Source organism: Panulirus ornatus, chromosome 18 (genome assembly GCF_036320965.1).
Source record: "Panulirus ornatus isolate Po-2019 chromosome 18, ASM3632096v1, whole genome shotgun sequence".
In the NCBI taxonomy this organism is placed as follows: Eukaryota; Metazoa; Arthropoda; class Malacostraca; order Decapoda; family Palinuridae; genus Panulirus; species Panulirus ornatus.
In genome coordinates, this window is record NC_092241.1 from 30997524 (window position 1) to 31023874 (window position 26351).

The 26351-nt window shown below is 42.9% G+C and overlaps 1 protein-coding gene across 7 annotated transcripts in view; it reads left to right on the forward strand.

Moving 5' to 3' along the window:
- LOC139755020 (paired box protein Pax-2-B-like) overlaps positions 1 to 26351 on the forward strand; it is a 146759-nt gene that overhangs the window by 95942 nt on the left and 24466 nt on the right. For 6 of the 7 annotated variants that reach the window (XM_071672949.1, XM_071672946.1, XM_071672951.1 and 3 more), the window contains 2 exons: positions 7495 to 7660; positions 18784 to 18981. In XM_071672949.1, coding sequence (XP_071529050.1) covers positions 7495 to 7660; positions 18784 to 18981 — 364 coding nt within the window. Of the gene's footprint in view, positions 1 to 7494; positions 7661 to 18535; positions 18734 to 18783; positions 18982 to 26351 lie in introns of all 7 variants that reach the window. The other variant, XM_071672947.1, reaches the window with a different exon arrangement.

The following is a 26351-nucleotide window of genomic DNA, read 5'->3' on the forward strand; positions in this document are numbered from 1 at the left end:
CAGATTACCGGTATTTTGGAAGATTCGAATGTTGCCACCAGCGCCGTCAAGCGGTTAAGTTAGTAACTTGTAAAGGAGAGCTTGCAGAGAACGGTTAGAATAGATCAAGCTAACAGAAAACGTGGTTGGTGAATAACACTAATTTGTATCTACAGAGCATCAGTGACTTGCTTAATTTCGATCACTGTTTGTAGAAATACGCATGAAATTCCTTACTTTTGTCATTGCATGTCTCTGGGTGTCCTGTGTTGAAGTCGCCAGCAAATGTTTCACATGGCTCTGGTACTTGGGTGATGGTAAGTATAGTTATACTAAATAAGAATGATTTCTGTTAAGTCTCCTTCTCCAGTTTGCTTTATTGACTTCGCATCGAGGATAGAAATTAAATGGAAAATACTGTGTTTATTCAGTTAATCATCTTTACTGTCAATAAAGCCATTCAATCTCATTAGGCAATCAAACATATAACCTCAAAGAACAAGGGCACATAGATAACATAAACAAAACTAAAAACAAACATACTTGCAGCAGATAACATAAACACATTACTAACATAGCAAGCTACCAAAAGAGTAAATGTAAACGAAAAATAAACTTTTGACTCAAATTTGCTGTTACTGAACTTTGGTGGTATTCATACGTTAAACATATACTTCGTCTTTGCTTGGGTAAGGATGAGCTACTTTAGATTAGTTAAGGCGAGGTCGGTCAGTCGATATTAGCAACGGTGATCCCTCGAGAGACGCAAATGTCTGGAGATATTACGTTTTTAAGGAAGACTCGTAATATTTCCCTTTAGTGGAGAGAATCAGTTTAGGAAGGAAGTTTGATATGGTTTCACAAGTTTCATTAGAATGCAAATGTATGTATTCTTTATATGTCATACTGAATCATGAAAAATAATGAATATACAGCCAAAGATATTTTTATATACTTAAGCCACGTTCGTTATTCCAAGTGAAACGTTCAATCATTTACAGCAATGATTTGTATATCACTACAACATTTATAGCAGCCATTAACTCGCTATCTTTTGGAATCTCGAATGTCTTTGTAACTTTATATACTATAATAGCCGTCCAAGCACCTGCGTAACTGCACACGCCCGTTCACGTATGAAAAATCTGAGAGAGTTAAGCTATTTCAGTGGGTGTTGCTGTTAATTATATCATTACCATTACTATTATCATCATCATTATCATTATTGATATCATTATCATTCTTACTTCATTCATCTTGTTAAAACTAAAACTACTAATGTGTAACAAACTGATGGAAACACACGGCTGCTTTAAATTAACGGAATAAGTATCATTGGCCATCCACATCATTCTAAATTCATCCATTATTACTTTACAGTTTCCTCCATGATAGCCAGCCACCTCTACCAACTTCTGATGAAGGATTCACGAAGAGTTGTCTCAGGCGGAGACGTGATCAAAAACAGTCAAGCGTAACGAGTTAGCCAGGCATTACACCAATATTTCATCGTGTGTGTACTAATCATTCACGTGAATATCCTTTGCCATGATATCATTATGGTAATTTTTCATCTACATATATATTTCATCTTTTAAAGTGATATCAGACGTAAGGTCTTTTAATGGATCTTTTTATGTCTTATTTTCATCCCCCTCCGCCGGGGTTAACGCAGTCGGGAGCACTAAACACTCGGCCTAGTGGGTGTGGACCCTCTTCTATGGGCCATAACGCAACCATGGGTAACCGTCTAATAGACATTAAGGCAACTACACTGCTTCAGGGATGCAACTGTTCTTATTGATGGCTGATTTGTCGTATGGTTGGTCGCACGTTCTTAGCTTTGGACCTGTTCTCTGTTGGTAGCTCCATCACAAAGATCTAGCCGTATCATAGGTTATTTTGTTATAAGAAACAAGGTTCTGTGTCGCTGCATATGATGAAGAAAAGAAAGATTCATAAAGAAAATGGTCATTTGATATAAAACATCACAGATCATTGCTCGAGTTGCCGATTCGGTTGGAAAGCAGCGATTCCCACGACTGGTACATCATTTTCCCATCCTAACACGTCTTCCCCCCATTTTCTTCGGTGGGGTAGAGGGGAGAGGAAGAGAGAGAGAGAGAGAGAGAGAGAGAGAGAGAGAGAGAGAGAGAGAGAGAGAGAGAGAGAGAGAGAGAGAGAGAGAGAGAGAGAGACAGACAGACAGACAGACAGACAGACTGACAGACATACACAGACAGACAGACAGAGGTGGAAACAATAATAAAGGGATATGAAGAAAGGATTAGTGAGGATGTATAAGACCAATCAAAATGCAGAAAGCGGATACGTGGCAAAAATGAATCTAAACAGAACGAAAATAAGTCACACAAGATATAAAAGTAATGGACAGTCAGCCTGTACATAGAGAGAAATATGTTACATAATACGACTTATATGAAAAAGACAACAAAACTAATCCCCTACGGAAAACACAAATGAGACAACACACTTCTACCAATTAAATCAGTGCTCTTGACTCCCAAGAGACAAGGGAGGGAATTGCAGTACCTAAAGTAGCCCAAGATTAACAAAGAGTGGCCTAAGTTGACCATATTATCTTTTATGTGTCCTGTTATCCTCGTGGAATGACCAAAGGAGCCACGTGGAGAAAGAAACAATGACCACATTATGAGGAAAAAAAAATGTCGTAACCTTTCCAAATGTGGCCGAGGAAGTGAGAGACAATTGCCATTGTGCGTCCACCGTCCCCCCTCTAGACTGGTCCATGGGAGCGATGATGCGTTATGGTCCCTTTTATGATTACTTGTGCTTTGTTCATCAACCTTAATCATAACTGAATTATCATCTAGGAAGTTCATATGTTTAGGGACTTTTTTCTCTGTCATCAGGTACTGTTCAAACGTTTTCCTTCGCTTACCTGCAAGGTCTCATTCTGAACTGTGGCTGTATTCGCATGAACGTTTGACGTCAAAACACCACTTGAAGTCAGAGGCCAAGCCACTTCTCTCGCTCAGAAGTTGGGCCTCTAATAGTGGTCAATGGCCGGGACACCATGGGTGTGAGATAGACAGAGGTCTTACCTCTGCCAAAGAGCACATTTTGTCCCGCCACTGGTTTGTGGAGACCAGGCCAGCCCACCTGGTCAGAGGACAAAGCACTGTAGACATCGGGGCAGCGACCATGCTCAACCACAGTCACGTGCGCCCTTGGAATTCTTCACTATTTGTGTCCATTGCTTCATGGAGCCGTGAAAATTCTTGGGATCTGTCCATTCTACCATGACATATATGTTATATTATTGACGCATCCTATCTACATTCCACAAAATTTGGAAGTCTGATGATATGAAAGTTGAAGTACTGGTCACTTAACAATGTAAATGATTACAGAGGAATATCTGGCCATATGGAAGTGAGGGCGCGTGGCCAGCGCTAGGACAATACTGGCGGTCGGCTGACCACCATAGCGCCCACTACTAACTCCTGTGTCTGTTTTGACTACCAGTGAAAGCCATTCACAACTCCTTAAGTCGCTATGGCTGACGTCGTATTTCTTTTGAACATCTACAATGTGCTGACTTTCAACAAGCACCCTTGTGGATAACCCATAATAAACTGATTAAAAATGGCACTCAAGAAGTTTGTTATACTAAAATAATGCAACTTATGTTTCTTCCTACGACGCCCATTTTAGAAGGACTGGAGCTGAGCGGGATGGGAAAGAGAGGAGGGGCCGCGCGACACAAGTCCCTCTCGGGGCTCAGGGAATCATAATCACCCGAATGGGTAGCACGTGCCACGCCTACTGCGCCCCGGCCTCAGCCGCTACCAGATACCTCTTTTTTAATAACACTTTGTGGGGCGAGAGAGAGCTGTTGCTCTTACCTTCACTGTTTTATGGTAAATTCCGTCAAACGTCGCGCATAAGATAATTTGCCTGCATTTCTTCTTGAAAAGAATAAGAGTTGTTCAGAATATTTGGGGTAACTTGTAATTAGACAGATTTAAGAAAACATAATGTGCTGTCAGTATTGATGTTAAAACTCAGGAAAGCGTATTTGATTACTCTCTGCGAACAACCTTACAGCTAATACACACGAGGTAACCAGTCACAGTCACCGACCCTCAAACTACAGCATTCCCAGTTGCAACGCCACTTCCTATAGCAATGGACACTAAGTCACTCAGCCGCCACCTGCAGCACTCACAGCCAGCAAAGCTATCACTGTGACAATACCTTTTTCCCAACCGCCTAACCACAACTTAGAGCATTAAACACTGAGAACCAAACAGCTGGCACCTACCTCAACTGCACATCCACTCCTCATAACGATATCGACCAACAACCACGAGCTCATTGCATGCAGGACTGGTCAAATACACCAATTCTTGCTATACCACACGTTGTCAGCCGCATCACCTATATCTGCAAGTCTAACCACAAACAATGGCACAACCATAAGTTACAACATCAATTGCGAACAAGGATATAACACTAACCACTACCCTGTATGCTAAGCAATCATAACCAGCTCGCCACTAACTGCTTCACTATTCAATAACATGCGACTCTATGGTTCCAATGCTCCTAAGAGCAAAAGAAGCTAGACGTCTGACTTCGATCAGAACATGTTAGTTGTGGGTGGAACGAAGAGGGGTGTTTCGACTGCACTGTGCTACTGGAAATGTCGATGGCTTAAACTACCGCTTTCAGAGCCACACGCTGTCTTCCATACGAACTACTGTACTGCTTGATAACTACGGTAACGCTTACTTTCTGATACACTGTTACTTTACTTAATAACCAACTCATAAGTTATCGTTAGCCCCACATACCACGACCCCATACAGGAGTTATCAACTGCACTACTAACCACCTCCCCACACTGAGGTTATCACCAGCACCACTAACCACCTCCCCACACTGAGGTTATCACCAGCACCACTAACCACCTCCCCACACTGAGGTTATCACCAGCACCACTCCTCCGTCAGCTGACAGCCGCTCGCGCTGCTAATCCAATCAAACAATTGATGATAATGGGCCATAGGTTTCACCCTCCCAGGGCTTATCAAAGGAACAAAGGCTCGCAAAACTGACGGATTATTGCCCTCCCTTCCTTCACCCTTTCCTCTCTCCCCCTTTTCCACACCTCCCTCCCTCCCTCCCTCGTTTACTCCCTGTTTGTTTCTCTTCTCTCGATCGCTCCTGCAATGTTGCTCTCTTTTGTTCACATCTTTTTTGAAAGCCTCTTTTCTTTTGCGTTTATCAACGTGAATTTATTCTCTTTTTCATATCCAGTATTTCCTTGAGCTTCATTTATCCTTTTGGCTCTGTATTCTTTATCTTTTCCGCCATCATCTGATTTCCTCCAGAATCTCCATTATTATTAATTACAATTACACCATAGCCAATGATAGACGTTACTTACATCTTATCGCTGGTCGAATACCTAATGGTCAGGAGATTCTCATGTCAGAGCCAGATGCACATTTTTCCCACATATACAATAAACTGCAATAATATCCTTCAATATCTTATGAACACCATGCAAACCAGACTACTGGAATCGTTTCTAAACGACAACCCGCAACACCAGGAGCCACCTCTCAGTCTATGGCTACAGAGCCGCTCCTCCTCCCCTCCCCAGTACACGAAAGTTGACACTCACTTACGCCCTCTTATCTCATCTTCCACCCACTTATCCGGCCTCAAATCCACTTATCTATACAAACAAACGGGGCTCGAATGACCGGTCCTTTGGCATTTGCGGAAATGTGTAGAATAGATTCAAGAGGCTTATATGTTAATCCTTTTAAGTGACAACAGGGTGTATGCATAATCAGTATCTCGTCAGATTAGGATGGTGATTGGGGGACGGGTTTTTGAATGAGAACGGATGCCTTATATCACTAGCGATTATAGGAAGTTACATGTTTGGTCTGTGGAGATAAATTCAGACATATTCCGTCACACTTATCATTATAAATCTTTCGAAAGACCATAACGATGCAACAGCAACATCACTGGCATGGTTTTGTGTGCAGTGTAGAGCCACAGCGACTGATCTAGTGTGGAACAGAAGTAAAGTGCGTGCCAACGGGACGTCAATATTCCTCATGTATTATGTCATAAAGAGCAGGATGTTATACGTGGCGTATCCTCCTCGCCCTTTACACTTCATAATGACCTTTGGGTCAGTGTGTATAAGGAATAGTACGGCATGTAATGTCCCCGCCTAAAGCGCCCGTGAGCTTGGGGTAATGGGAGAGAGAAGAGAGTTTAAAAAGGAAAAAAAAAAAAGAGGTGTGACCAGTTTGTCCTTTTAAAGTCACCGCCGGGCGAGTGTTGGAGATGAATCTGCTGACGGTCTGGAATTCAGAAGTAATGGAGCCGTCTTATAGGGCCTTTGAAAGTGTTTATTGGTAAACAGCTGAAAAGAAAATCAATGTGTGAATTTGTGTGTAAAACAGTAGATGAGTTTAGTCATCTTTGCCTGAGACGGTGTATATTATTCTAGGCTTTGGGTGCGTGACGTTGGAAATGCTCTGTAAAGTCAAATTATTGTTCCAGTTGAAGTGAGTGGAAAGCCGCTGGTCGGGTCGCCCATCCCCGGCCAGATTTGTGCTGTGAATGCCCAGCGAAGAGCAGCTGCCCAGAGCCCTCCGTATTCACACCACTGTTTGGAAAACTTTCGTTCATTTCCTCTGTGTTTCAACCGTTTCTTTGGCTCGGTTGAGTTGACGCTCCCTTTGATGTATGAACGGAAGACTCGGTCGTGATGTCGAACGTTTCTGGAGTGTGAGAGTGGTGCTCGATTGCTCACTTAAACGTGTATTATCCGAGACAGCCTTGAAATGCCTCTATAAACGACTCGGTACAATGCCGGATGGAGTCCAGTTGTGCCCGACAATGACGGATTTGAGGCTGATATTCTGTTTATGAAGGTCACCACCGCCTATTGTGGGCAGCCTTCACTGTTTATTTTGAGCGGCGCTGCATACCCGGCTGTGATCACCCATTTCGCTTCTCAAATTTGTGACTATTTAATGCAGAAGCAGGGACGTGGGTAACCTCCAGTTGGCTAGAAGACTGTTATTCTTCTATGTTTAAAACACTTCGTATATTTCTTCTTGATGGGACTTATGAAACTTGATTTTCCTTGGTGTATAGGATCGTTTCTAGTTAGTGAATAAATAGACATTAGTTATAAAACTTTCCCTAAGGAAAATACACTTTGCACTTACTCAGCACGTTCCCTAACCCTCTGAAGATCATATTTATATCCACCACCCACAAGCCACACCATCACCCGTGCCCCTCTGCCCTCTCGCCCGCATTCCACATCATTCACCAAAGACAGCTTGAAAGCCATGCCTTTCCTATACAGGTTTGGAACAACTCCTTTCCCTCACGTTTTCTTTCCCTTTACAGACGATATACGTATCCTCTAGATGCCACCATTTCTCCAGGTAAACCAAACCATAACCAGCATTCCTTCTGCCGCAGGTCATGGCGGGGTGAACCAGCTGGGAGGAGTGTTCGTGAACGGGCGGCCGCTCCCGGACATGGTTCGTCAGAGGATCGTGGAGCTGGCTCACAACGGCGTCCGCCCCTGCGACATCTCCCGCCAGCTCCGCGTCTCCCACGGCTGCGTCTCCAAGATCCTCTCCAGGTAGGTACCTCGGCTTTTCGTGGTCCTCGTAGCAGCAGCTACTAAATAGTAGTAATGGTAGTAGTGGTAGTAGTAGCGGTATTGGCTATACTAATTGTGGGAATGACTGTAGCAACAATGATATTAATTCTGCTGGTAATACTGATAGAGTGATCAAGAAAAACATAAAAGCTTAAAAAGGTAAATTTCTCATTCATTTTTCCAAACGAAACCAAAGGTTTCTACAAACAGTAATAAGAATTACTGGTATACTGAATAAATGGGGTGATCAACGCATGATAAAGTCATCATTAACAGCCACGGGAGAGGGTGCTAAATGCTCAAATGACGATCATCCAACAGATAGTAAAGGAATTAGATGTTCACTATGGTTGGAATAGGGATATTCTAACGGCAGTTTTTACAAGTTTGTGTTCGATCCGGTTGTGATGCCGAGCAGCTGACGGTGACGAGGGATCTTTGGCGGAAGCAAGTAACGGGGTCGATGATGGTGCAGTATCTTCCTCCCTCGATGTGCGATGAGGTCAAGTGATGGTTGGAAAGAGTTGGGAGGATCAGTGCCCTCTTGACAGGTACTGTGAGAGGGGCAAAGCATTAATTGCCGATATCTGTATCTTTTCTGGTAGGCTCCTGTTGTGGAGTGGATAGGGAGGAAGACCAAGCTGATAAGGCTTATCTTTACATGAATGAGTCTTGATAACAGCAGAAGTGAGACCAGAGGTTCCAGAAATGATAGCATAACAACATTAACCATCCTCTTGAACCCGTGTCTCCCTTTCCTGAGTGGTATTCTGAGGCGAGTATCTTTATTTGGCGAATGGAGACAAAAAAGACAAACTGATTCGCTGTTGTGTCGCGACTACTAACATCGTTTGAGAATGTTTTTCCCCAGCTACCTTTCTTTAGACTGATGCCCCAGATGGATTCTTTCCTTTATAGTTCTTGAGATATATCCACATATCCGAATGAAAGATGATATCCTCAGTGTTGTCGCAGGAGCCAAAGCCAGTGGTAAGATGCATCGAAGCTTGCAAATTAGTGTGTCTTCGAGAGATAACCAGTGGTCGCCCCTGAAGAAACTCTTGCCTCCCCCCTGAAGAAACTCGAAGTCTCAGTTATTCACCAATAGGCAGTAAACCGCTTTTTTTTTTTTTTTTTTTTGCAATCCCCACAACTTTGCGTTGCCTCGCTTACTTTGAATCATGATATATTTCTAAGTATATTATCATATCGCTCTTTCATATCTGCGACCACATACTTTGGTCTTTTGGATCGGTGAAGGTAAGGCGAAGTTTGCTCAAGCAATTTCACATGAGGAGGATGCTGTGTTTACAGTAATTCACGGTTGCTTTTAGTCCATTGTTCCTAAATTCCACCTGTAAATCATCTGGAGAGTGATGATCCGACTGTAGCACATTTGGCCAGTGACCGGCTTGTAATTCTTATGAAAACAGGTATCAAATTCACTTCACAAATACCATGATATAGATTTAACACCATTCATTATCCTGGCATAGTATTCAAAAGACAGATGCGTATAGTAGTAAAACCTGCGTTGCAAACGTTACTGCGCATACCGAGGAAATGTTTATCTGTTTTGGAAGCCGTTGCTGTCATTCACGAGCTGCTTCGCTCACTTATCTCTTCATATATGTATCTAATAATCGTCTGTCTATCTATCTATCATTCTGTCTATCTATCTATTTGTGTATCCATCTATCTATCTATATATCTATCTATCTATCTATCTATCTATCTGTATGTCTATCGTCTCTCTGTCTATCTGTGTAACTAGCTAGCTATCTGTCTATCATCTAATTATCTATTAATCCAGCTATTAATCTATCTGTTTACGCCACGAAGGTTTGTGTGTGTGTGTGTGTGTGTGTGTGTGTGTGTGTGTGTGTGTGTGTGTGTGTGTGTGTGTGTGTGTGTGTGTGCGTCTGTGTGTCTGTGTGTGTGTGTGTGTGTGTGTGTGTGTGTGTGTGTCTGTACAATCATCTCTTTATAGTGAATAATAAAAAAGTGTCATGTTAAGGTTTTCCCAGTAAAGTTTACCTTATTTAGAGAACTGATGGTACTTTTGAGCAATGTTTACCACCTTGTGGCTAGCGAAGGTTAACATGACCTACAGCTCTAATGTCACTCAATCTCTATACAGGATATTGTTACTTAACGTTTTCAGTGAGTTTAAAACTACAATGTCTTCTGCATTCACTAACATAATTTCTAGAAAACTAGATAAGTTCTATTTAGTTTTAGATTTGGTCGACACTAATACTTTCGTAATTTTCTTCTTAAGTTATAGTTGAGCTTAATATTAGTTAATTACATATGAAGCTTCTTTCTGCCTCGTTCTTGATAACAGATATTCGTTAAAAGAATATCATGTTATCAGAATTCTATTATACCAATAAGGTTTATTTCTCCTTTTTTGCGACCAAAGAATAACTGAACTTGATTTCGTTTTCACCGTGTTAACTCACGATCACCGAATACGTTCGGAAATGCGTTATCAACACCTGAAGCTTGACTCCCCGTACTTGTGGAGTTTCATTACGGTTTTTGTATTACAGAAACGTTTTTTGTTATGAAAGAAACGCCTCGACACCCATCCCTTGTAGGCAAGCTTTCATTTAGCACTAAGATCATAAATAACTTGGTTTGCTTCATCTGCACTGCTTCACTTTTGTTAAGCGGGTCATGACCATTAAACTCTACTTTGGCAGTCAGCTTTGTTTCTTTTGGTTTGTTTAATGAACGAATCTGTATCGTTGGATCACCTCCCTCCCCATCCCGGATCATCAGACAGTTCTGCTGTTGCTATAGATGAACATAGCCAACCTTCACCCCGATCTCTAGCATCTTGCAACACATTGTCACGACTGCTGAAGTGACGATGCATCATGGCAACGCGTCATCATCTGTCAGAGCGTTGCGTTTCCCACCGCGGTTCCTCTGATCATGAGCTGTGTAGCGGCGCGGGCGTGTGAGCGCGTGACCGCCCGTCACTCTAGTGACAAGACGAATGCCGCCTCCGGCAGTGGTCTACCGACCTGCTGACAGGGAACAGCTATTTACTTCTCTCTTCAGTTAACCAGTGAGTTATGACAATGCTAGAATGGTCGCGCTACTCCACACTGCCGGTAGAGGTCATGATGTGAGTCGTTTTAAAGGCATTTCCGTGTCTTGTAGTCTTATATATTTAGGTTCTGTCCTCTCGAAGACTTGTGTTGTTACGGATACTTACGCTTTGTCTTGACATTAATATTAGTAATAATAATGATATATATATATATATATATATATATATATATATATATATATATATATATATATATATATATTATATATATATATATATATATATATATATATATATATATATATATATATATATATATATATATATATATATATATATATATATATATATATATATATATATGTATATATTCCATGTGTGGCGAGGTGGCGATGGGAACAAATAAAGGCAGACAGTATGAATTATGTACATGTGTATATATGTATATGTCTCTGTGTGTATATATGTGTATACATTGAGATGTATGGGTATGTATATTTGCGTGTGTGGATGTGTATGTATATGCATGTGTATGTGGGTGGGTTTGGCCATTCTTTCGTCTGTTTCCTTGCGCTACCTCGCTAACGCGGGAGACAGCGACAAAACAATATATATATATATATATATATATATATATATATATATATATATATATATATATATATATATATATATATATATATATATATATATATATATATATATATATATATATATATATATATGAGAGTTGGGGTGAGAGAGTATCATTACATTTTAGGGAGAATAAAAAGATGTTCTGGAAGGAGGTAAATAAAGTGCGTAAGACAAGGGAGCAAATGGGAACTTCAGTGAAGGGCGCAAATGGGGAGGTGATAACAAGTAGTGGTGATGTGAGAAGGAGATGGAGTGAGTATTTTGAAGGTTTGTTGAATGTGTTTGATGATAGAGTGGCAGATATAGGGTGTTTTGGTCGAGGTGGTGTGCAAAGTGAGAGGGTTAGGGAAAATGATTTGGTAAACAGAGAAGAGGTAGTGAAAGCTTTGCGGAAGATGAAAGCCGGCAAGGCAGCAGGTTTGGATGGTATTGCGGTGAAATTTATTAAAAAAGGGGGTGACTGTATTGTTGACTGGTTGGTAAGGTTATTTAATGTATGTATGACTCATGGTGAGGTGCCTGAGGATTGGCGGAATGCGTGCATAGTGCCATTGTACAAAGGCAAAGGGGATAAGAGTGAGTGCTCAAATTACAGAGGTATAAGTTTGTTGAGTATTCCTGGTAAATTATATGGGAGGGTATTGATTGAGAGGGTGAAGGCATGTACAGAGCATCAGATTGGGGAAGAGCAGTGTAGTTTCAGAAGTGGTAGAGGATGTGTGGATCAGGTGTTTGCTTTGAAGAATGTATGTGAGAAATACTTAGAAAAGCAAATGGATTTGTATGTAGCATTTATGGATCTGGAGAAGGCATATGATAGAGTTGATAGAGATGCTCTGTGGAAGGTATTAAGAATATATGGTGTGGGAGGAAAGTTGTTAGAAGCAGTGAAAAGTTTTTATCGAGGATGTAAGGCATGTGTACGTGTAGGAAGAGAGGAAAGTGATTGGTTCTCAGTGAATGTAGGTTTGCGGCAGGGGTGTGTGATGTCTCCATGGTTGTTTAATTTGTTTATGGATGGGGTTGTTAGGGAGGTAAATGCAAGAGTTATGGAAAGAGGGGCAAGTATGAAGTCTGTTGGGGATGAGAGAGCTTGGGAAGTGAGTCAGTTGTTGTTCGCTGATGATACAGCGCTGGTGGCTGATTCATGTGAGAAACTGCAGAAGCTGGTGACTGAGTTTGGAAAAGTGTGTGGAAGAAGAAAGTTAAGAGTAAATGTGAATAAGAGCAAGGTTATTAGGTACAGTAGGGTTGAGGGTCAAGTCAATTGGGAGGTGAGTTTGAATGGAGAAAAACTGGAGGAAGTGAAATGTTTTAGATATCTGGGAGTGGATCTGGCAGCGGATGGAACCATGGAAGCGGAAGTGGATCATAGGGTGGGGGAGGGGGCGAAAATCCTGGGGGCCTTGAAGAATGTGTGGAAGTCGAGAACATTATCTCGGAAAGCAAAAATGGGTATGTTTGAAGGAATAGTGGTTCCAACAATGTTGTATGGTTGCGAGGCGTGGGCTATGGATAGAGTTGTGCGCAGGAGGATGGATGTGCTGGAAATGAGATGTTTGAGGACAATGTGTGGTGTGAGGTGGTTTGATCGAGTGAGTAATGTAAGGGTAAGAGAGATGTGTGGAAATAAAAAGAGCGTGGTTGAGAGAGCAGAAGAGGGTGTTTTGAAGTGGTTTGGGCACATGGAGAGGATGAGTGAGGAAAGATTGACCAAGAGGATATATGTGTCGGAGGTGGAGGGAACAAGGAGAAGAGGGAGACCAAATTGGAGGTGGAAAGATGGAGTGAAAAAGATTTTGTGTGATCGGGGCCTGAACATGCAGGAGGGTGAAAGGAGGGCAAGGAATAGAGTGAATTGGAGCGATGTGGTATACCGGGGTTGACGTGCTGTCAGTGGATTGAATCAAGGCATGTGAAGCGTCTGGGGTAAACCATGGAAAGCTGTGTATGTATGTATATTTGCGTGTGTGGACGTATGTATATACATGTGTATGGGGGGGGGGGCATTTCTTTCGCCTGTTTCCTTGCGCTACCTCGCAAACGCGGGAAACAGCGACAAAGTATAATAAAAAAAATAATATAATATATATATATATATATATATATATATATATATATATATATATATATATATATATATATATATATATATATATATATATAGGGTGTTTTGGTCGAGGTGGTGTGCAAAGTGAGAGGGTTAGGGAAAATGATTTGGTAAACAGAGAAGAGGTAGTAAAAGCTTTGCGGAAGATGAAAGCCGGCAAGGCAGCAGGTTTGGATGGTATTGCAGTGGAATTTATTAAAAAAGGGGGTGATTGTATTATTGACTGGTTGGTAAGGTTATTTAATGTATGTATGACTCATGGTGAGGTGCCTGAGGATTGGCGGAATGCGTGCATAGTGCCATTGTACAAAGGCAAAGGGGATAAGAGTGAGTGCTCAAATTACAGAGGTATAAGTTTGTTGAGTATTCCTGGTAAATTATAAATGGGAGGGTATTGATTGAGAGGGTGAAGTACATGTACAGAGGGCATGTACAGAGCATCAGATTGGGGAAGAGCAGTGTGGTTTCAGAAGTGGTAGAGGATGTGTGGATCAGGTGTTTGCTTTGAAGAATGTATGTGAGAAATACTTAGAAAAGCAAATGGATTTGTATGTAGCATTTATGGATCTTCATAAGATCCACTGGCGAATCGTCAGTGGATTGAATCAGGGCATGTGAAGCATCTGGGGTAAACCATGGAAAGCTGTGTAAGTTTGAATTTATCCCTGGGGATAGGGGAGAAAGAATACTTCCCACGTATTCCCTGCGTGTCGTAGAAGGCGACTAAATGGGAAGGGAGCGGGTGGCTGGAAATCCTCCCCTCTCGTTTTTTTTCTTTTTTTAATTTTCCAAAAGAGGGAACAGAGAAGGGGGCCAGGTGAGGATTTTCCGTCTAAGGCCCAGTCCTCTGTTCTTAACGCTACCTCGCAAACGCGGGAAATGGCGAATCGTATGAAAAAAAAAAAAAAAAAAAATATATGACTCATTATCCATTGCTCTAGCTATTTTCTGAATAGATTTTAACTACATGACTGATATAACCCTAAGCTATCCCAGTGAAGATCTATTTAAAGAAGGTTTATTATCACCCTAGTGACTACTGTGGATGCTGGTTTCAAATAAAGGCGAGGAACTTTTTTATAAGTCCACACATCTCGGGCGGTTCCGTTGTAAACAATGAGAATATTGTAAAAAATCTAGTCATCTTCTTCCTTTCCCTATTATTCCCTTTCTCTAACCCGTGGCATGGCCTAGTGGAAACGAGACATCGAGGGGTCTATGCAAAAGAATGGCCCGTAACAAGTGAACGGAGAGCGAAGAACAAAATAGGCAGCAACGCTGAGGAAGCAGCGGAGATAACTTGCCCAGCTTCAGTCTGGGCTCACGGGTAACGAAGAACGAAGAAGACTCGATTTTCACAGATTCCGCCAGAAATTCGGACAATGATCTTTGTTCCTGTACCTTGTGAGGGATGTAAATTATAAGATTAATCTGTTCTGTGTAAGATTAATCTGTTCTGCTCCTGCTCACTCCAAGCATTTGGTATATCCGCCCATCTTCGACGTTAGCTTAAAAGAACACGCGTAAAATTCCAACAAATCTCGACGACACACGAAGTGATGTAGGTAAAGTGGAAAACGTACTTGACATTATCCCGTCTGTTGCCTTTAGATTCACATGCGGCTAAGGGACGTAGCCGTTGTGAGAGGGGCTGTAGAGTGCCAGCCAGAGTCAGGTGGGATATGTGGGATGGTTGGTGGGTGCCAAAGAAGTATGGTTGTCAGGAGAGGGGACCACGGCGTGATACTAAGTGTCGTCCCCTCCACCACATGCCACATGATGTAATCTGTAAGAGATATATGGCTACTCTTTGCAGCTCTGAGCGACTCGCTATTTCTTTTCGTGTTGGGATGTCAGACGTTGGACACGTTGAGCGCTCCTCGGCTCATCCATCAGCCGGTTACAGTGGCCGCGTTCTTCCGAACTTCCGTAGGAGAGTTCGACGGAAGGAGTTCAGTTTTGTTACCATCGTTTCATTTTGAGAATTTCAATTCTACTTTAACAATCTAAAGTAGATTTCCTTGATATGAATATATACATCGGCCAAAATTATTTCACAGAGTGAACGGTAAACCATTACATTGCAAAGATCGTGTCCAAATATTGATAGGTATTGAATCTGTTAACCCGATCTTTATTCATCTCTTTCCATGCGTTGGCAGAGAACCAACACTGCCTATTTTGTATGTGTATAACAGCAACACGTAACACTAGTTTCTCTCCGTCGTCAGCTCTGTCCTCTGTTGCCTAAAACACTGGAACCACCAACACCACTGATCGGCGAACCCCATCAGTACACATTACCAGTATATAAACGCCAACAGAGTTCATCTCTGTAAAATGCTCTGTGCTCAAAGATAGTTTGCGGACTCCGACAACAGTGGCCTGCGTGCATCAGCAATCCTACTAATACCGTGGAGCTGTTCTGTACACCGCAACACACAATCATTAATCATCTATAGAAACTAACGTCACCTGTCTAAGGCCACCAGCACCATCATTCAGTGCACTTGACACTAGTCTATGTATGCCATGTATAACAACGTATGAAGAACAACAGTGGCTTGTGCATGCTATAGATATACGCGTAAAGGCAGCCTTACTGATCTGTGTACACTAAAGATGGATGGAGTGTGTGGATAGTACCTTCAGTCTCTTCATATCTTCGCTACTGCTATGTGTACTTTGTATACTGGTCATCATACATCATCTCTGTAGACACCAGGTTAGCATGCATCAACGATGCGACTTTTTAGACACCATCAAATCTGGTCGGTGTATGCCAAATAAACGGGTCTGGGCTCACTGACAATACAACATTGGTTTGTACACATGAACATTTTTCGTTTGTGGTCACAGATAACACTGGGCCTGTGCACGCTAACGCCACAGGCCTTTGCAATCTAAATTCCACTTCATTCCACTTTATACACGCTTTCTCATTATATGTTTTCACTCTGAAAAGAACATACAACAATAACCCAAAGATGAAGTTGTCTGCCTCAGAAACAGGCAAGCATCGGCACATAGTTTGACAAACTGTATGATTGCCACCAGGGTAGCAGGTTCACGTGTGAGGCCAGCAGTTGGTGCGAGCCATGATGAAGCACCGACCACACATACATTCGAGAGATACTGAGATACTGCCAAAGTACTGTTTGCGGAGAAGAGCAAGAGGGTACTGGGACCTGAGTGGGGAGGAGGAAACAGAAAAAAAGTCTTCACTCTCCCAGGAGAATATACGTAGCGCATGTGTGAAATGCACACGAAATAGTGTTTGATCATAAATGAATCAAAACAGAACAAAAGGAACTATGACACCTTGGAATAGTTGTGATGTGAAATGAAGGATACTTTTGCAGTCATGCTGTAAATTACTAATACGCATATCAAGAACATCTGTAGAGGGTTTTTCAGACTGATGATTGAGAGAGAGTCAACGCGCTATCAGTGTGATATTTCGGTCTCCTATCTCGGGATTCATCTTTAGTGATGACACGAGCCTTACGAATCTCCTTGTTCAGACGACAGGAACCGATTGGAACAAAAACTGGCTCACATGTAGGTGGTCTGGTTCGTTTTTGTGGGCAGGGAAGATATTTTTGTCTGCGGTGCCAGTGCCCAGACCGGTACCAAAGTGTTCTTTATATCCGAAGGTAGTGAGTATGGTTAACTTTAAGGGGCAAAAGAGGCTTGTTACCATGTGGCACAGCTACCGTCACTTGTGCAAAAGAGCACTTACTGCAGGAAGGTGGTCTCATTCCAACTGCTGCAGGGATGGTGTCACTACTGCAGGGAGTCTTGTCAATGTTTCATTAAGATCCTCTGCTAGAGGGAGTTTTCGTTGTGCCACAAGGAGTGTTTTGTCTGATTCACAGTCGACTCTTTTAGGTGTTACAGAAACTGAACTTTTCCATTCTCATGAGAGAAATATGTTACCTCTACAAGAGGAGGGATCTCGTCACAACAGGAGTTTGTTTTTGTTAAACTGAAATAGACATTTTGTTGTGTTCCAGTAAGAGGAGAAAAGGAAGTTAATGTAGGAAACGTTCTCTCTCTGCTCTGTGGGAGCAACTAATGACGACGAGAGCCCCTTTCCTCTTAGCCTTACTCGACCATTACAACTTCAAAGCGTCTTGGAGCTGTTCTTATATTTGGCCAAGCCAGCAAAGAAATATGGGTCAGGTTTTGGCTCCTTCAGTTTCCAGGCTGATACCAAGTGATCTAAGGAATGTGGATTAGATGTCCACTTTTCAGGGAGCCCTTCAACACTTTCTCCCCACCATCGTCCAGGTTCCCCTTCCCCAAATTAACCCCAGTCTCCATTCCCCAGCATGACCCAAACACTCACCCCACCATCGCCCCAGGTCCTTCTCCCTACTTTCACTCCAGTTCCCTCCCCGCCTTTGCCTTAACCTATTCTCCCCACCCTATTCCTTCTCTTCTTTCCCCACCCTCGCCCAAGCCCGTATTTCCTTCCATCCCTCCAACCCCTTTCCTGTTACACTCTAGAACCTTCTCCCCATCCTCGCCCCAGACCCCACTTCCCACCCATGCAGGTCCTAAGACCTTCACCTTCACAGAGCCCAATAGGCTTATTCACATTCTCATCACATACCCTCTTCCAATCAAGGCTCACCATATCGCATCTTACAAAATGTATCGGTCAGTGAGTGAGTAGAGAAGGCATGATAAGATCATTATGTTTACAAAATTACGTTTTATATTTCTTTTGGTGGTTATGGATTGAGAGTAAGTTCTATTTTGTGTCCAATATATGTTGTTGATTTTTTGTATTCAATTAATGATTTGAACCATTTTGATCAAACATTGTCTTCTTCTCATCTTATAAAAAACTAACTTGTAATAGAAAAGTTATCATTCTTCTTCCGTAGCAAAACCACTTCTCCCTAACACACTAACCAGCTAATAACACCCATGGCTTGTGGACTGTGGTGACGGCGGGATCAAGATGAATAACCCGAGTTGATGGAGTTCAGCTGAACCGCATACACATACACACACACAACATTCCTTCTTGCAGGTACTATGAGACGGGATCCATCAGACCCGGTGTAATCGGCGGGTCTAAGCCCAAGGTGGCCACACCTACAGTGGTGGAAGCCATCGCCAACTACAAGAAACAGAACCCCACTATGTTTGCCTGGGAGATCCGGGAGCGGCTTCTGGCAGATGGTGTGTGTGACCAGGAGGGCGTTCCATCTGTCTCCAGTATTAACAGGTGGGTGACGACCAGCACTGACTAACCCATTACCCGTCGTTCTCTTCTAGATATTACGAGACCGGCAGCTACAAAGCCGGTGTCATCGGCGGATCCAAACCCAAAGTAGCGACTCCCATGGTGGTGGAGGCCATTTCCAGGTACAAACGGGAGAACCCGACCATGTTCGCCTGGGAGATCCGGGACAGGCTGCTTGTGGAGAATGTTTGTACCCAGGAGAACGTGCCCTCCGTGTCCTCCATCAACAGGTAACGCCGGCTATAGATTGGAGAGCCACACCCTGCACTGTGAAGTCTACTTGCCTGCCTGTTGTGGCCTATTTAGTCTGCCTTGCACATATAGCACCAAATTTGCTTTTTGTTTATCTGGCCAGTCTGCACCTTCCGTACACATCATCTCATAAGGCCAGCGTTTTCTTGCACCTATTTGTATGTGTTTGTAGTCTGCCTAGCGGTTGTGTCTGCAATGAACTGTAGAATTTGTACCAAGCACTGTTTCCTATTCATTTAGAGCCTTCAACTTCCATGCACCCGGATCTGTTCAATTAGATCTAGCTTTCTTGCACAGAATGTGATACGTTAACATAGGTGCTATAAAGGTCAGGATATGGCTCTGCTTAATCCTGACAAAAGTGAGAAGGCAAATGCCTTGACATGCATTTGTCTCAAATCTGTAAGCGTATTTAGCTTTCATTTGCATTTATTATGTCATGATTAAATTTTCGTTGTTGACGAGAACTTGGAAAAGAATCCAGACAATGCTAGGTACCCAAATAGGGTTATTCACTCTCTAGTATGACAGAACAGAAATAGCTTCTTTATGGTTAAATGATAAGAGTTGTCATTATGCTGAAAGAGCAAGACAAATATCTGCTTTAAAAGGCCATGTGGTATCCAGGAGAAAGTGTGAGTGGCTAGCTCCCTGTATTGTTCATGAGCGTGTTCCATGTTAAAGCAGGGTTGGCATTGCAAAGAAACATAGTCATGAATAACCTACCTAGTCACGGTAAGACGCTATTGTCTTCTTAAGCTAAGACCTGATTTCTGCGAAAGTGCCAGACAGCTCCACATGAAAGACACTGGTGTGTCTCGGCAGTTGGGAGGCAGTTAAGGCTTTAACTGGAAGTCGCTGGTAGTGACATCAGTAGCAGTAACTCAGCGACCACAGGCGAAGAAACAGTTCCAGAACCCACAAGTGCACAAAGATGATTTTCATTTTTTTCAACAGAAGCCTGGAATCTGACTCGTTTCAGTGGGATAACCGAGGCAATTGGGTCATCTGGAATTCATATACAATGCTTCTCAAAACTTCCTTATAGGAGTTTCCCTGAAGGGTTGTAAAACTAAACGAACCCATAAAGATATTCTTTGCTCATGACTAAAGTTCCTTTATGCTCACCACATCCACCAACAAAGCGAGTGTTTCAAAGGATCATAGAAGGGCCGCTAATGAAGTCCTTATCTCAAGTCGCACCGGGACTCGTGTGTTTGTTGTGATGATGGCTGCATGTTCCTAATAACCATTCAGGCTCACTCTAAGGATTGCAGATACTCTCTTAACCTAATGCTTTAGGGACACAGATCAGCCCTGGATGTTTGTTGATGAGCTTGATTATGAACAGCTAGATACTGATAAGAAGTCTTTAATACTGAAATGACCCTCTGATAATCCTTCACCACATCCTTCACTCATAATGTAGATAGGGTCAGACGACTCTCCTATTCCTTTAGGGCGTCCCCTGCCCTACCTTGCCAGCAATTTCTCGATCCATGAATTTGCTTCAGGCAAAAAGTATTTCGATAAAAATTTTCTGTCAAACGCTGATCATGGAGCCTGACTGAACACAGGCAGGAAAGACAGTGAGACACAATGCAAAGTTACTTTTCTTTTCAACATCCTGTGGTGTCTTATGTGTCAACCATCACTCACAAGGCCCAACCTCATCAGGAGGTTGATGGCGTCGCTAAGGATCTCATTCAGTTTTCCTCGGCGTCTTAAAGCTCCCGTTTGGCCTCACACCCGCAGACCATTCTCAGCCAGGAATCCTTTCTTCACGTGAGATGATGAAGCCTGTATAGGTCTTCTTGGCCGAGACGACATTTAAAGAAGCGTGTTGCGGGACGGCAGTGGAGAGGAACCCTCGAGAACAACCACAGCGATGGAATAAACCAGCATCGCTCTAATCTAGTCTGTCTAATCTTTCTCCTTACTTTTACCCAACCGAATAGAAATACATCATCTGTGTTCCTCAGTGCCTGGTATCATAGATACGCAAGAAAAGAGAATGAGAGATATAAGGATAATCACAGGGAACATGGGCGATAAAGCTGAGTCAAGCATAACAACACCGCCAACAAAATCGAAGGAAAGGCCAGTAAAATCAGCGTCACTCCGTCTGGACCGAGACGCCGCCAGTGTGACGACGTCTTTACCTCCCTGAAATCGATGCTCAGCCGTTTGATGAGGTTATTAAGACCTGGGCAATTGTATAATGTGATCTGATTCTTGACTTCATCTGTCCTAAAGGGATGTCCTCTTAAAACCCAGGACCTGTACTAAAGTGGCTCACTAGTTCGATCTGTCTCTGTTGTGATTACGATTCTAGAGTGATAGTACGATTTACGGGATCATGCATATTACAGTGAATATGTTCTTCTATTTCTATTAATGTTATCAAAAAGATGATTTCAGCAGAACATTTTTAGTTTCGCTCCAGCGTGTGCTGAGAAAAAAAAAAATGGGGAAGGAATAAAAGTTACTGGAGCGAGTAGCACCGGAAATCCTTTTCACCACAAAACACTGAGCTTCGTGAAGGCATCGCGAAACTTGGTGCTTTTATATATAAATCTCTCTTCATCCAGTGATGATTTCATTTATAAAGCAAATCCTTTTATGAATGTCATGTTCTAAGGAACTTTATCAAGTTCTTAGTTACTTTTCTCACCAGGAAAGTTTCAACCAGGAAACAGATACTCTATCCTTCATATCGATTCTCATGTTGGGAAAACTTGCAATATACATAGTTGAAGAGTACACTCCACTTACGACTAAAGCATCTCCTCCTAGTGTGAACGCTGGATTAATGCCCATCAAACGGGGCGCTCTTCAGTTAATCGTTCTCAGATATCCCTTCAAGATGGGAAAGGGGAAATTCTACTGTGGGTTCGGTGAAGTATGGAAGAGCAGGCCAACTTGAAAATTTGAACATTTGGTTTTACCTTTGGCCACTTGACTTGTTCCTGTGTGGAGAGGCGCATCTGCTTCCACAGACGACTTTGCTGCGTACACACTCACTCTCTCTCTCTCTCTCTCTCTCTCTCTCTCTCTCTCTCTCTCTCTCTCTCTCTCTCTCTCTCTTCCTAGACAGTCCGTCAATCGGCTTTAACAACATCATCATAAAAGTGCAGCGGGTTGGGAGCGCATTATAGGTCGAGGAACACCACCCGCCTCCCCTTGATCCTCCCTCCAGCCTCATGTGCTCCCGCCCGCAACAGAAGGACCCGTGTTTACAAACGATTGAACACCAATACGCCTTTATAAATTGCCTCCCGCCACCCGACGGGCCAGCCAGGCTGCTGCCAGCTGTTAGAATGATTTCTCATGGATACTGCTCTGCCTACGTCATACACAGATTCTTTCTATATCAGCTGTTTCCACGTGTCATTTGTAACCCAGTGGGTCCTGTCATGTGTATTGACAGCAGTGTCTCCAAGATGACTGTCGTTTCGCAGAGAGAGGAACATAAACTCCAGTCCATAGTTACAGTATGAGGCAAACTTAATGAAAATAAGTTTCCCAGAAACACAAACCTGAAGTTACGAACTATGAACTTTGTTAAACAGTTCCTGAAATTTCATTACTGAGGATTCAACAAAGCACTTCAAGTCCCAGTGAAAGGGTCAACAACAATGAGGAAGACGGCAAATTTGTGTCCTCTGGAGTGAAACTGGTGATCAGATCCTCGCCAGTCTTCGCCACGAGGACATTCACTCACCTCACTGACGGCCAGGTTTAAGGATTATGTATAATAACTGATCCCTCAGCAACCTTTAACCAAGAGGATTTTCACTCACCTCAAACACGACCAGAATCAAGAGACCGTGAATGCTAACCAAATCCTCTGTAGCCTTTACCATAAGGACCCTCCTCATTCACCTCACAAACACCTGGATTCAAGGGTAAAGTTTAACACCAGGGAGCAGCACCACAGCCATTAGCTCGACTGTTGTCTGTAAGGAGGCATCATGTACTGCACTGGATATTGCTGGTGACTTGACATCACCTGCACACTTTGTTACTGTTGAGACAATTAGCAGATTCACACCGGTAGTGTCCTCAACGACTAGCTAGTCTTCCTATAAGAAACTGGGAGTCCTGTTTACAATAGTTGCTCCGTTTACACAAAGAACTGTTCGTATGGATTACTGCTCTCACATCTGCGATGGTTCTTGCTCTGCAGTCTTACTTGACAGAGATGAGTCGAAAGCCGTCTGACTTATCAACTCAAGGCTAACTGCAAAACTTGACCCACGTAACCTAAGCCGCAATGGTGGTTCACTTTCCCCTCTTCTCTAGGTATCATTTTGGTTTTTGCTCCCGAGAGCTACCTGTTTGTTTACCCCCACCACTAATTAAACCACGCAATACTCAGCAACATGCAGCGTAACATGATTACTGAGTGGCCGTTGGCAACATAAGGCGAGCCGTTTTGACAACTGTTTCTTTCCCGGTACCTTGATGCTTTGGCACTCTCTGCTCTCTCATGTCTTTACCGACAACTGACCTGGCAACTTTTAAAAGACAGGTGTTTCGCTTCCTCCAAACTTCGTAAATACTTTCCCTCGTCTCTTCTTCTTCCCCTCCATTAACTTCTCTATATATTATATAAAGCCTGACATTGATGTGGACTTTCGTCCGTGACTGGAGCCGCCGACGTATAAAAAGAGAAGAAAAAAATATCGTGTTAACATTTACGGTCAGCCTGTGCGATCTGATGGTCAGCTTGAACGTATTCATGGCAGTCAGTTTCCGCACCTTGCTGGTGTTCGTTGTATGACAGGATGAACAAGTTCTTGTGTTCCACGTTGTACATGCTGTTGATCTTCTTACTTTCTTAATTAGATCCTTATATGTATTCGCAATGGTGCTCCACTGTTTCTCGGGCTTATGGCTGCGTATGCATATCATTGATGTACATATGGCTAGCTTGTTTGCGCAGTTTTTTCTTTTTTCATTTAACCTTTGTGCGTCTTTCATGGTTGTGGTGACCAAGAGGTTGACGCTGTTGACAAGTACTACAACAGTCACGCTCTCTTTTTGCTATTCGTGATAAGCTTGCGGTAGCTGCTGATCTTTGTGACCAAAATCCTGCTTCAGAAATAGTGTCGACGTCTATCGCGTCAGGGATAGTTGCTGGTGTTCATGTTCGCTAGTTCTTGTACAATGCTGGCGTGAGTCATCAAGAGAGTGATGGGTGAGAGTAGCCATTCAGATCACTCAGTATTATTATCCTCTCTTGATGGCTGGAGTCATCGCCTATTGATCGATTAGTAACAGACCTTCTGGATGGTGCTGTGGACTTGGGAGGAAGAGGGGTGAAGTTTCTGCTGAATGGATGGGAAGGATATCTCGTTCACTCTTTATTAGGTTCTGTACTGCATCCTTGACGTTTCAAGATACCTTCATTTACCATACTAGGAAAGGCTTATAAGAGGACGTGGAAGAAAAGGATGGATGGAATCTAGGGGTGTCGCCCACTGTTGCGACAGGTGGACGGCACCCCTCTGTATTGTTCCGCCGCTGGTCCTTCCCCCCAGTACTTCAACAATACCCCTCTTACTTCTGCCTGGTTACACGCAGTCCCCCTTCCTACACCTAACTTACTTTCCATCTGCCGATAATTACAACGGAAAACCTAGGAACACTCATTTCCACGGTCTCTAATCAACATGAGATGAGTAACTGAGCCTGAAACAGACACGACGAAAACAGGCGAAAAAGCGACTCAAGCTTGCGACACCTCGAACTCATCCACGAAGCTGGTACCACCAGACTTGATGGGAATCCAATGCTCTCAATGTTCACTTGATTGTTGTACTCGGTGAACAGGCAGCCTATATACAGATGTATGTAATTCAAATTCTGTCATGTGGCTGGTCGTTCAGTATGTCTTCGTCATCATGACAGCTCCCTCTGTCATACGTTCATTTATAACGAGCACATAAGTTGAAATAATTGATTCAGTAATTCTAGATAACATCCAAAGAATTCTCCATGGGCGTTCGTCCCTGTGGAGTGTTTCAATAAAGTAAAAGTGTATCGGGGGAAGAGTACGGATTAAATCAGATATTTAATAGCAATAAAGAGAAGATCATTTGTAAGCGCCTCCCAGGGGAGAGGGGACAAGGGGGGGTTGGCCAAAGCCATGATGCCCTGCGCCATCGGCCGCTTCCCCACCACCCCGCCAACATCACTTCTGCAGGAGGTTCCTCACTCAATTCGCTGATGTCTAATATCATGAGAAGTTAAAGAAAGAAGTAATAGTAAATGTACTTAAACCGAGTGAACAAGTTTTTCAATGATGAATGCCTCGTTCGGAAAAAAAAAGGAATAAAAGTACAAGGAAAGTTGTCAGTGGCATTATCGCATACAACAAACAAATAGTTTAGGGTTGTGTGCTGAGCCTCATTATAATTGTTGACCAAAGGTAAACACGCAACAAATACACACGTGCTCCCTGTGCACATTATGTATGACCCGTGATATTTTACAGTCTTATGGGTAGTCCTGTTGGGTCGATGCCTACATATCCCTTTTAAAGACAGTGTAGAGACGTAATATCCAAATGTATATGGCTGGTTAAACTTATACGATATGGCTCATCTCACGGCGACTACCTAATACTCACACTGTTTGCGCCGTGCACTCGGAAGTGATCCGCATAATATACCTCCATTTTTTTTTCTCTCTCTCTATGCTACCTCCAGCCTCTTTCCTCATATTGGGTTTAAGCTAGTTTCAAAATCTTGAAAGGATTGTCTTTGTTTCGTGACGTGTTTAAGTGACGCGGTCTCACATGGAGCTGCCACTTCATTCCTTCCAGGTTCTGAGACAGCGTGACGCGACCAGCGGGCTACGTCAGGCCAGGATGATTACCTGCTTGTTGACCTGTTACACCATTCATGCTTTTGTGGGGCGTCAGTAAGTGGTGGGGACGGAGCTGTTTGTGTAACTTATGACCAATTCGATACTCAGTAGTTTTCCCAATCCCGGCTTCTTTGTCCCGTTAATGACTAATGTTATTCATTATAGTTTAAAATGGTTATCAGATAATGTGTGTGTGTGTGTGTGTTTGTGTGTGTGTGTGTGTGTGTGTGTGTGTGTGTGTGTGTGTGTGTGTGTGTGTGTGTGTGTAAAATCGCCATAGCTACTTTTTGTCAATTAACACGAAGATATCATTATATGTTAGGGAATTATTTATTGCACGAGCTGCAACACGGGTGTTGGTCTACTGGCTTGTGCCCCTAGAACAGTCGATGTAAGAGACAGGTAGTGAGAGCGGGCAGTGTTAGGGTGGGGTCTGAGAGTGGGTGCTCGTTTATACCTGCGTGTCAACTGG